This window comes from Neopsephotus bourkii, unplaced genomic scaffold (genome assembly GCF_033783945.1).
Source record: "Neopsephotus bourkii isolate Nb327-2 ecotype Australia unplaced genomic scaffold, CSIRO-AGI_Nbou_v1 NB_1624, whole genome shotgun sequence".
Lineage (NCBI taxonomy): Eukaryota > Metazoa > Chordata > Aves > Psittaciformes > Psittacidae > Neopsephotus > Neopsephotus bourkii.
This window is the reverse complement of record NW_026902099.1, coordinates 7,155,356-7,168,848: the sequence shown is the minus strand read 5'-3', so window position 1 is coordinate 7,168,848 and position 13,493 is coordinate 7,155,356. Positions and strand designations below refer to the sequence as shown.

The 13,493-nt window shown below is 33.9% G+C and overlaps 1 protein-coding gene across 11 annotated transcripts in view; it reads right to left on the bottom strand.

The window, feature by feature from the left end:
• Nucleotides 1–13,493, bottom strand: part of CADPS2 (calcium dependent secretion activator 2) — a 318,224-nt gene that overhangs the window by 107,316 nt on the left and 197,415 nt on the right. For all 11 annotated transcript variants that reach the window (XM_061372989.1, XM_061372993.1, XM_061372990.1 and 8 more), the window contains exons 11-12: nucleotides 12,329–12,532; nucleotides 3,010–3,146 (exon numbers count right to left, since the gene is read on the bottom strand). In XM_061372989.1, the coding sequence (XP_061228973.1) occupies nucleotides 3,010–3,146; nucleotides 12,329–12,532 (341 nt within the window). The remainder of the gene's footprint in view (nucleotides 1–3,009; nucleotides 3,147–12,328; nucleotides 12,533–13,493) is intronic.

The window sequence follows — 13,493 nt, the reverse complement described above, 5'->3', positions numbered from 1 at the left end:
TTGAGTGAATCCATAGTGAAAAAAAAACAGTAATTGATTTTTGATGTAGAAATGTAAACCAGAAGAGCCTTGATTGCCTCTCCTCCCAGTATGACAAAAAAAAACAGCACAGTGAGCTTCCAAACAGCAGCAGGGAGAAAAACATAAGCCTTGGGAAACCACAACTACTGCATAGCTGTTCTAACTAAGCTTTTTTTTTTTTTTTTTAAATTGTGGTGAGATTTCCCTCCCATCATCCCTGCAAAATGCTTAAGAGAGACTGAGGAACACTTGAACTCAAATATACAAACAACTTGGATAAGCAAAATGATTTTGCAAGTCATGAATCTATAACATCAGTTTAGCAGCTGAAGATCAATATTTCCCTACTGCTTGTGAATATTTCTGCAAGCTCAGATGTTTAATGTTTATACAGAATATGAGAAAAAATACTATTAAACAATCCTTAAAAATATATCCACATCAGTTTTACATTTTCTAAAAGACTTGCATCAGAACTTTAAATTTTGCATTCTTCCCCAACTTTTAACTTTTATTTGCAAACAAAATCACCCTAAAGTTATTTCAAAACATTATTTAATCCTGATTAATTTCTGTTAAATCAGCGTTTCTACTGCCTTTAAAGAGCTTCAGCTGTTTCTAGAGAACACTTGGCTTTATTGCAGCATCCAGAACAGTCCTCAGTGTTTTAAAGTAATATCTGGTCATGCTGCAATGGCTCATGCAGTTTACACAGGGTTTGCTATAAAATGTTCTATTGAAAGAAGAAAGAGGAGGTATTTTAACTGAATTCCTGCAACAACATGTATCCTACCCCTAGATACAATAAACAGTGGTTATTTTGATTTATAATAAATAAATCTAATAATAATCTAATCTAATAAATAAATAAAATAATATAATAATAAATAAATAATCTAATATAATAATAAATAAACTAATAAATTAATCTAATAGTCTTCTAGTAAATCATCATTGTCACTTATGTCTCTATGTTTTTATGGAAAACATGACAAAATGCTGCATGTCAGTGTCTAGCAATATAAAAGGAAAGAATTATTAAAATTTCTGTATATTCTCATAGAAGAAAATTGTGACAAGAATACAAATTTTTAAAGAACTAATTACTTTAGCTTCAGTCACTGTTAGGGATCTATTTTAGTGCAGCTATTTTCATATAAATATGAGCCTTCCTTGCCCTTGTTCAACACCATACCATGCATAAGTTTCACAAGCACATAATAATTATATGCCACAGAGGATTAGATAACTGCATATTTTTTATTGTATACTTTCAAAAAACAAACAAAAAACCCCAAACCAGCCCAACAAAAAAAGAAGCTTCCCAATACTGAGAAGAATGTAACATTAAAGATGTTTAGGTCATATAGCACTTTAATACAGAATGGTGTTTGTTTAGTATTATTTCTTAGACATTTCTGGTTTTCTTTTTACAAGTTCTATGTGTGGTTACCCTATATTTATTGAAATAAAGGGATTAATTGTTTCTAAAAATTATAGGAAATGAACTGTTTAGGAAAAAAAAATCAGAGTTATTTGTTCATGTTTTCTATTGCTACCTTGACATTTCCAACTTTTTAATTTAAAAAGTCTAGTTAAATATGCAGTTTAACAAAAAAATGATCACCCATTCTACTTATTAAAAGCTGAATTTTAAAAAGAACAATAAGAAATGTGCCTGCTTTATGGTTGCTATAGCACTGTGTATTTCACCTAACCTCTTCTAAAAGTTCCTGATTTCAAGGTTATATTAAGTGTCTTACTATATTATTATTATAAAAAAGATTTTGACCCCAATGCACTGTTAGAAAGCTAACCATTTTCTCTCTGAGTGCCAATTACTTTGTACAGATGTACCTTCGGGCCTCTTCTTTGATTCAGTGTGCAAGCCAGAGACAGAAAATGAGTCCTTTAACTTTTCTATATGTACTTATCTGGTCGTATTTTAAAAAGAAAGCAGCTGTCATCAAATAATCATTTTTCTTCACCTTTTTCATACTTGCAAACAAACCTAAACCTCCCATCATTATCTTTGTATTACATGACTAGTCAGATCAATGGAAAGTGCTAGTATAAAAAAGTTACCTTTTTCTTACTGCTGTTTGATAGTAAAGTGGAAAAAAATTACGTGCTATGAGGCATTTTAGGTCCTTAGTGAGAGATCACTCTTTCAGACACGGTATCAGATGAAAAATAAAGCCCTAGGAAGTGAGGTCTGACCCACACAAACCTGATTAACAACTGTGTATAATCTCACACAGCTCCGCAAGATTGTTGCTGGTTTTCCCTACTGAAAACAAAACTTGAAGCAGGCCATCCTCAACTCCCAGACCACAAAGCACAGACTACAAAATGTTACATAGAAAAGTGAAACTGAACTGCAGCTACACATAAAGAAGCATATTATGCCAGTATCTTAGCTTTTATAGCTGTCTTTGAATGTGAAAACCAGTTCTTTTGATACAGAGATAATTTTATTTTTTCTTTTTTTTCTTTAATAATTTGACTCCCATTTGTTACTTGCAATTCAGATAATACATGTATGTCCATATATCTATACTGCCTGTGGTTCTGCTTCCCTTCTTTTGGTGCTTTTCCTTCTTCATACCACACTGGAATGAAGAATGACAAGACAGGTGAAAATGCCTCACACGGGGCAACTACATTTGTACCTTAAAATGCCTGTACAGGTGTCAGTAAATCCTACCACAGGAGCTCTTACCATTATCAAAACCTTCTGTTTTTATTCAAACCTCCACAAAGAACACGAGAAATTTCAGCTGATAAAATCAGACAGTTTGGGTCTCTTTACTTTCTATTGAGTGGCACAGCAGCAGCTCGCAAGTGTATAATTTTCAAATTTGAAACCAATCGATTGGACCCTTTATTCCAACTACAACTGCAGCTATCGAGTGAACTAGTAAGAAAGGACTACTTTGTAATAACTATTTCTCACTTCTTTATATCCATCTTTCAGACAGTACTCACCAAACAAGAATAGGAGTCATTCAATCTGTGATCCAAGGTCTGCCTCTGAAGCAGTCTAAAGAGGGAAGCATGGTCAAATTTGCAGGGATTAGCAGAAATAAACTCATCCATGCCATGTTTCTGGCCACGGTCTGCATCTGTTCATACAAAAGAAAAATGTGCAGAACAATACATTTGAGTGTGTGTGCAGATTTACAAGCACAAGTGTACATATGGCATATGCCTCAATATACAAACTTTCTTGAAAGTATCTCAAATAATGTAAGTCACATAAGTAGAGACAGGTGACTTATTAAAGAATCTTAGTTTCTAATCTGAAAATAGTATTACTGAGATATTTTTCTATCATACCAATCTATGGAGCATAACACTGAAAAAAACGACTGCTACCCACTGACAGACTAAACCACATTTAGAAAGGTTACAGAAAAATGCAACATAGTACATTAAAATAATTCTTAAACCATGATCTTCAAATGTTATAATTTACAAAACAATTTTATGAGTACAAAAAAAAAAAAAGTGTTCTACAATTTCCTGGTATTTTTATGGCTTTCTAATTTCAGAAAAATAAGCAAATAAATATTCCTCCCTCCACTGCAAAAAAAACAAACAACCCAAAACCCCAACAAAACACCAAACCAAACGAGAAAAGGTTTATGCATTCATTTCTTCAGATAAGAAAGAGCATCTTTACTGCAGAACAAAGTGCCATGCATAGAAATATTCATCATGGCTTGAAGCCTACTTCTCAAATGGCAAACTGGAGCAGAAATGAACACACTGGCTTGAGCTAGGTCATTTCCAGCCTTCTTTTTGTACTCAGCTTTTAATGAGACGAACCTTAATGTAGTAATGGCAAAAAAGCTCCTTCAACCTTCCAGCAAAGAGTAGTGAAAAAGGGAGCAGCATTTTTGTGTAAATACATCGAGAAAACATACCATCCCAAATGGCACTTCAATCAAAGGCCCAAATTTATTGTTCTTCACAGATTGCATCTTTCAACGCCTTTAAACCCTGCGGGTTTATCAAAAGAGAATCTCTAGCGATTGCTTTCATTAATGCTATGTTTTGTCAAAGTCCTCAATGTGAATTATCTAGCAAGTATGGACAGAAAAAGCCTTACAGTGCCCAAAAGGACTAGTTATGTATTAGCACATTAGCTGTCTTGGATTCTATAGACTGTACTGGGGTGAACACTCCTATCAACTTAAAAATTGACTTCCCCTTTCAATAGGGTCTTAGCTCTTTGTTCCTTTAAATTCAAACCTATGTCTTTTTACATTCATTACCAGAAAAGTATGGATCCAAGTGTATCCTAAATGCAATTTTGAAAACCTGTGTAGTAGAAACCTAAAATTTCTAAAGAAAAGGAGACAAAAGTTTATTGATTAAACCCAATTATAGAGTCAGGATCATAACAAAACTCAATATTGATCTGTGGGCATGATGCTAACATAATCAGTCACATTTAGAAATTTAGCCCCAGATCATATTGATCCATGTCAAGTCCAACTTTCAGCTGTATTTGTAGATGGGAGAATTATTTAATTCAAGCTGAAGGATCTGCAGCATCACATCCTGGAAAGATGCAGAAACTAATTCATATCACTTGGCTTTGCATTGTCAAAGCAAGAGTCACATCCATGTGACAGATTTCACCAAGGTGGATGTAGCAAATAAACAGCATGACAACCCATCGATGGTGTAAGGTATGAGACCATCATCTCAGAGAAACAACAGCATATATTTTTAATGGTTTAAGGATTAGGAGCATATGTGATTACACAGATGAACAATATTTCCATAAGCATTAGACTAGCCTATCATTAATGACAAACTTAGCTCGTATTTTTTACATACATGAAATGCTGTCTTAATTAGTGCAGTTTAAATGCATTTAAACACATGAATTCAAAGATAGACAACTGATATGAACACAACTACATTACTGAAAGTACTAAACTACAATGTGAAGTTATCTATAGTTTCCAAAATAATCCACACATAGGCAAAAGTTTTCCAAACCTCATATGGTTAATGTGTGGCTGGGTTCTACACTTCTTGTAAGTTTTCCTTCTTATATGAATATCTGATTTGTCTAGCCACTATTTACAAACAGAAAGGTTCAGAAAAGAAAAAGGACTAATATTTCTTTCTGTCATTGGTCTCATGTACAAATTATACACAGATGGATCTTTCTTAAATTAACTGGCTTGATTTTTTTCTCTGGTTAACCACAAAACTATAAAAGATTCCCCTTTTTTTAAAAAAAATCTGTGGAAGTACTGAAAAGTATCTCAAAATCAGGAGATTGGATGCAAATGAAACAGATTCAGCATTTTAATAATGTCATCTAGATGATCAGAATGTGTAAGGTGACCAACCTACTAAATACAATTCAGCTTGTGAAAGCAGAATTTGCTATTACATAATTTGGGCAAAATAAACAAAAAAAGTATTTAAAAACATAAATAGTTGTTAGATTTAATTCTACAGAACGATCCATGACTGATGACCATCTTTTTAAGAGAATCAAACACTACAAATAACATTGTCAAATAGTAACAGAAGATCTGTTACCAAATATATTTTAGCAACAGAAGAACAATCAAAAACTTACCTTTGCCAGCTGTAGGAAAGCAGGAAATAATAGAAAAATAGATCTAGGGTAATATGTTGCATTTATTTTAATGTTATAATTACATGCAAGATAACTGGTAAATCTTTTTGTAACAAAATGGACTTTTTTTAAATAACTTGACCAAAGATTAAGAGGAATCCATAGATTTCATATGACTGTGATTTAAAAATTATTTTACACCTCATTAAAAAATTGTTAGTGATTGTATTTTTCAAATTCCTACATAAATGAGTTTTAGATGTCCTGTTCAAGCTACATGCAAATGCAGAAGACATAAAAAGTGGTATATTGTGATATAGAGCTAAGAATAAATACAGTTCCATTTTATTCTCTACAGTTTCTCAATCTTTGGTAATATTGGGAAGATATTTGGGGAGAACCCTGAAGCAGTAATACTTTTGCTTTTTCAGAACTAATTTTCTTCCCTTAATGGAAATTGTTCTCTTGTTTTCAAGTTGCCTCTAACTCAAACTTGATTTATTTCATCTTTTGGGAACTGTTGGCCAAAACCTTTTATATTTTTGGATCAATGTAGGACAAATATATGCATTTTAAAATCATAATAAAAACTTACAAAACATATTGCAGGAGTTATAGCAATTTGTTTTGGTGTTCTTTTAGACAAAGATACTTCGGCAGAATAGCATCCTCAATATGCCTTTTGCATCTATTTATTTTGGCAGAATAGCATCCTGAATAGTCCTTTGCAAGAAACTTCCAATTTTAGTCCAGCTGCAAAGGCTATAAACATCATCAAATCCTCAGTGACTCAGTAGAGTTGAGTGAATTAAGACTACTGAGAGATCCACGTTCACGGCACAAGCTCATGTAGTTCCTAATGATAACCATATCAACTAGGCATCATCTCTGCCCTGTCCCAGCCTAGAAGCAAATGCATGTTTTCTGTAGCATTTATTCTATGCTAGAGTGAACTACAGGAACTGCCCTTAAGAAGTGGTGACCTCCTCCCTTTTGTGGCTCTCAGTGACATCTCTGCTGGAGCTTAAGCATCATGGAAGCAATTCAAACTAACTTAGGCAGGTAGGAAAGAAGAGTAGGTAGAGACTAGAAATCTAGTACTGTAGGGATTAAAAAGGTTTAAAGACAAGAAGTAATAGGGTAAGAACTATGATTCCTGATACAGAAGGGGCTGGAACTGGTTGGATAAAGATAAAAGGTGCACATGCCCTTTGCAAGACATGCATTCCATTCCTTCAAGTGCCACTCCATACGAATAGTGACAGCTTACGTTTAGAACATTTAGACTCCTGATCATTGACCAGGACTCCGAAGTGCTACATGCTTAGAAGCACAGGCCAAAGAGACAATCTATGCCCCCAGAACCTTGCCATTTAAATATCAGATAATGAGTAACAGATGGAGAGAAAGTGGCAGAATAGAGGAAGCAGCTGGCCCATATAGTCCAACCATCAGGGCGGGGATAGCACACTGATGGACTGCCAGTATTTTGCCAAAGGACAGATTTAAAGAGGATACTATTTAGGTTTTGCATGATTCTGAGTAGCATGGAAGAGAATATGCACGAAGGGTGGGGTTATTCCAGTCTTCCATGTGGCAAAGTGTATGACAGTTATAAAGCCGCCAAACCTGCTGAGAAAACTATGTCAAATATCATAAAAAATATGTCAAAACATCATCAGTTTCTCTTTGTTTCTAAAAGATTTGATTAACTGAAAACATAGATACAAGCATCTCCAGGGCTATCATGAAAGAACTGCTTTACAAGAACATTACCAATTATTCAAAAACTGAGCAATGCCACGATAAGGCATTGCTCATGCAATACCACTGCCCATAAGCAGTGGTATTTCTTGTGTGTATGTATTATGATACCAGGACCTTAACCACATTCTGGTTTACTCACAGAGTCTCTGATGTAGTCAGTTCAAAGACTGAGTGATTCAAACAGCATTTAAAAGAAATATGAAATTCACAACTTATTCCCATATAATCAAATTATGATACATACAGAAACTTTATAGCAATTATTGTTGGTATATCCAAATAGACTGAAAATGTTAATGCTATATTTTATGACTAATCCCAAAGCATTTTTTCATTTGGCAAATTGCCTGTACTTCTTGATTACACATTGTCTTATCCGCTTAGATGACTTAAATGTCCACACAAGCTTCCTCTGTGATGCTCTTTTATACAGATGAATGTTTCAGTTGGAAATGTCTTCAACTTTGCTGTTGTTGGATTGATGTCTTGTGATTCCAATGTACGGTCTAAGTCTTTGACTCCCTTAGCTACTGAACAAATAGGATCTGATACTTTGTACATGGGCTCTAAACAGCATTTTTGTGACAATTATAATAAGTTATAATAACTGTTGTAATTCCTACTAAGGAGGAGAAAAAAGACTGCTACTGCTGAACCCAGGACAACTGGTCTCTGCAAAATCTCAAATTATTTTCCTTTTGTGAGCTGTTTTGATACTGACATCATTCCAAAAGTGAGATACCGAAAACTACACATCTCAGATCAAATGATTCCTCCCCTAACTTGGTTTTCCAGTATCTGTCTCTCCCCTTTCTTCTCTGCAAATATTTTCACAAAGAGACCATCTCTGAACTCATGGTGGTGTAGGATCAGAATGACATTTGGTTTTGTGTTCCTTCATTAAGACATGACAATCCCCTCATGTGCTGCTGTTATTCCTTTGTTATGAACAAATTATTAATAGTGTTTGTCTCTTCAGCAGCCTTCCTAACTGTACAGATAGATCTCCTAATATATTCCTTATTAAGAAAGGGACCGCCTCCTGTACCTTTATGTGCCTCATATGAATCCATTTTTAATTGGTACATTTATGTCCTTGGGAAACTTCTGGCTTTTCTATTATCCTGCATCCTGAAATACTTGGCCCTTTGCATTACATCATGCTTATTCAGAATAGTGGAACTGAAGACCAGTCTCTTTTTCTTGATCATTGCTGACATAAGACTCTCTTTTGCTTTGGAGCCATCCAATACCACAAAAATGCAGTACCAAGTTGTTTTACTCAGAAATGAAGGAATTGGCTAGTATTCTAGTATATATTCTAGTATATATTTTAGAAGTTGGACAGGTACAATAGTAGTTTGATTTCACTGACACGCTTAAATGAGCCTCACTGGTAATACAGAATATCAAGTTTCTACTAAATTATGCAAATGAATGATCCTAAACTTCTATATAGCATCAACAAGAAGAGACTGCACATTCAGAGCAGTTAAGAGATCTGTACGTTGGCCTTTGGAGTGCTGCAGCTGTGCACATGCAAGAGCAACATTCCCGTTTTCTGCATCTGTTGTAATTTCTGTAAAGATCAGTCAGACCCTAGATGCCCTATTATAATCACATCTAGTTTCTTTTCAGGAGTTCCTGATGTGTTTGTTTTGATCCAGCTCTGAGGTAGTTGGATTTTGTTCCTGTAATTTTAAGCCCTCTTTTGTACAAGGAATTATGTGGAACAAGGCACCAATAACTGCAAAAAATACAACCTTTGATATACAAAAAGGGACTTTTACTCCTTTTCTACTACTTTCTTTTATAAAAAAGGAATTAATGGATAACAGGAATGATCTGACTACAGCTTACAAAAACTCTTGAAGAGTTTTGGACTTCAGAATATAGGAAACAGAAGAGGTTGTGAAAACAGAGTATCACTTATTGTCACACATATCACTTGATTAGAAATGTTAAATATTTAATGAAATGCTTGCATTTGACAAGTTTTCATTTTCAGCTAATAATGAAACATTAAGTTTGGAAGGTAGAAGTTTTTCCACAGGGCAATGGAAAGTGGAAGTGTTAGTATTTATTGCTAGCAAAGAATACCGCTAGGTATGTGGTATATTAATCATAGTCTGATGTTTTCATTTCTTTAATGATAACTTCCACTTGCTTTTAATATCAAGATAATTTCAGGATTACAGAAGATATTTTCTAAACACAATGTATATAATGTTGAAACATGTTTCCTTAACTTGATTTTTTTCTACATCCAGCAGTTTAAAGATATTTATATTTTTTCAAGTTATTTAAAGTTCTTTTTGTATAGTTCATCCTGATGAATGAGTCACATTGCTGATCCTCCTAGAGGATGATAAAGATGGCAACAGTCTTTCAAGTCTTGACTATTATTTAATAACATTTGTTTTGCAAAACCCTAGTTGGTTTTCTGCTTTTTGTATGTGGAGGGGATGTCATATCGTATCCTTTAAAAACTGAAACTATGTGATCTTGTATGGGCTGGAAATACTTACATAAAGTATGAATTGAAAAATAAGATACATAATAAAAGTAGCTGACAAATTCTATGGTCATGACTGCATTTTCTAATAGCAAAAATGCATATAATAAATAAAAAAGAAAGAAATGGATTTCACTTTATACATTAGCTCTCAAGTACTTGCTTTTATACCTTGACTAAAAAAAAAATACTCTTCACTTAATGCAAACATTTTTCTAGGGGGAAACAAAATTGACTTCTTAGGAAACTGAACACATTTAAATCTGACAAAGCATCAGGTATAGATTCCTCTTAGAAGTAAAATCGTATCCTCAAGAAAATCAGCAGAGTAGGTGTAAATGAATCAGGAGTCATACAAAGTTATCTAAGGTTATATCCATAAGCCTTAGCTCTTGCAGTTTCTTAAAAATGGATTGATTAAATGAAGCCCTCAGTGATACGACTTAGTGGTGTTCTCTGTTGGACTTGATGATCTTAAAGGTCTTTTCCAACCTAGCTGATTTTACGTTTCTATGATTCTATGCCTATTTCTACCTCAAATACAAAAGAATAATAAAATCTTCCTCATACCTTCTTCAGGTAGAACTGAAGGTATTAAGGGAAATCAGTCAAACATTGATTCTTTTAAGGCTAAATCTTGCATTAAATTAAATTTCACAAGTTCCTCTGGCACAAAGAATTTTTGGAATTTAATTACAAAATACAAACATTGAAGCGTATTAAAACCAAAGGCAAGTACTAATTTAGCCATGGATTTTTGAATTATATACAGTTTAGTCCTATCAGTTTGTGAAAGTTGCTATATAAATATGATAGAAATACATAAATACGATAAAAAAATACATGGTATTTTGAGGCTTTTGAGCTTCCCTTGATCTGTCTCTAAAATAAAGCTTGTTTTTCCTACACTCTCCACCTAAAAACTGTAGTCACCATAACTGTCTAAGATAATATGAATATATGTCAATTGTGATTTTTAAATTCTTTACCACTAGCAATAATTTTATCTAGGAAAACATAATTTCAGTACATCCAAACTTGCAATTGTACTTTGTACCTTTTGCTTTCTGTAGCCTTCCCTGCACTGTGGTCAGTGTTTTCTGGTTACTTCCACTTCCATGTAAACCCTCTATCCAAGAAAAGCAGCAATTCCTTGGCTACTACTGACTACACTCATGTCTTGGTACTTTTTAATTGATGCACACGAAGTAAAAACATTAGAAGGGGAACACAGTGAACACCCAGTACTCAGTTCAGACCCAGATAACTGGGAGGAGGTGAGCAGAAGCACTTCTTGGTCATTTGCTTTTGCAGTGTAACATTTTACAAAATACCTCAACAGCCCCATGATGAATGGTTACTTCATCCTTCCAAATAGCTTCAGATTAAAAATAAACTGACGTCAATGTTTTTGTGAGATTAAACTATGTTATTTTCAATGTTCTTGAATATTCCAGTCAGGATTTTAGATAACCAATACTGAGTTTAACAAACACGTCTTACTGTCTTCTAATGCAAACTGGTAAAAGATTACAGGAGGAATGGAAGGCCATGAGATTGAAAGACAGCAGGACTGATGGAGGAGAATGGCGTTAGGTCAACCCATTACAGATGTCAGACATTAAAAGTAGATTCTAAACCATGTATCTCCCCTCTATCAGTCTACATATACAGATACATGATAATGAAGAAGAATTATTACATCGCATTCAGTCTCCAGAACATCAATAACAAATCATAGATGCTTCCTATGTGAGGATATCTACATGACAGAATACTTTCAAAGAGATCCTATGAAATTTTCAAGATATGGTTAATATATACTATCTACCTGGATTTCCTCTGAAACAGTATTTTCCTCAAATAAAGTTGAGAAAAACTTACACCTGTTTTTTTGTTCTTGCAAATTATTTTATGTCTAGTTTAATATTATACTGAGGGGTGTAAAAATCAAGCATCATCTAGCACCTTTCAGCTTACAATGTATCGTCTGTATAGCAATTTTTACATTACTAATATATGCAATGTATTATAAAGGAAGCCTAAATCTATAGAAGTCTAAAAATAGATCAATACTTTTCAATTCAACACTATATTTTTTAGAAGCCAGCCACTGTAATGCAAACCAAGCATTGTCTCCATGGTAATATGTGGGTCAACTGTAATGAATATGAAGCTAATTACTGTATTTTCATGGATTATAATAAAAATAATGACCTGCAAGTCAGGATTTCCCTCACTGGTAATAATAATCTGAGCAAAATTGCTTCTGGCTAACAACAAACTGCTAGGCACATTTCCCTAGTGAATGGTGAATGAGTTGTGCTTAATTAAACTTCATTGAGGGAGCTGCTACATATTTTACCAACTAAAACCAAAACCAAAGCCGCAAAAGAAAAAGAGAACCAACTTACAAAGCGGGGATATTTCTGTGTTGACATTTCCTCCTTTAGGATTCATCTTCTGAGCTTGACTTGCAGGAATAGGCTTATATGATTGACCTGTGGCTCTGTACATGGCTTGAACCCAGAGTATTCGATCCTGCTCATCGTCACTGGCAAATATCACAGTATCGCCTTCTTTAACAGCATTGAAAAACATGCGACCACCCTGAAGACCTGGAGCAGGAAATAGAAAGGTAATAATAAATACAAGTTATTTCTAAATCACCATTAATGTTTATTACATTATTGATTTTCCCCTGTGTTCATGTATGTATGGTTTAAAACATAGGTGTTTATGACACAGAAGTATGATAAAATCTAGAGCTGTAAAAGGATCAAATGATAATACTTGGAAATAACACATCAGTATAATAAATACCGGAGAAAATATTTCTATAGTTCCATTTCCAATTCAATTCCAATTTATTTCTTATTCATCTTCTCCATGTCATATGCTATTTTGCATTTCTATAACATATCCTCCTTCTCGGCATCATTTTCTTAGATGGAACTCCCTGCCAACGCTATCTCTTCTTGAACAGAGGCAGCTCCATACCTCTTATTAGCTTTGCTGCTCCTTCCTGGATCCCTTTTTCTCATTCCAGTGTTTTGTTCTGAGAGTGCATAACCAGAAGAGCACACAACAGTCAACATGGCTGCACTGTTGTTTTTGTTTTTTTTAATGATATTGTTTTGGCTTTTTAAACACATTCTGAGTATTTCTTGCCTTCTCAATTATTGTAAACATTGAGCTAACATTTCCAAAGATCAATCTTCAATATCTTGGAAGTCTCTTAAATTCATATGCCTCCACTACGTAGGTAGAGTAGAATAATTTTTCTCTATATGTATAACTTTGATTTCTCTCTGCCATTTTAATACTAAATTGTGCAAATTTTTCTGACATTGTCAAATTTATGATAACTCTGAGATGTCTGTCTTTAGCAAGCAGTGTCATCAATCACCTTTTCTGAATCATTTATTAATATACCTCACAGTACACTACCACATGGCTCCATCATAAAAAATAGCGAGAAAAGGGAAAGACTGGCTAGAATTAATATTTTTTCCTTGTGTCATATGTGATCTTACAACTTTTTAAGCAAATTTAGTGTAAGTTTATTGTTCATTCTTC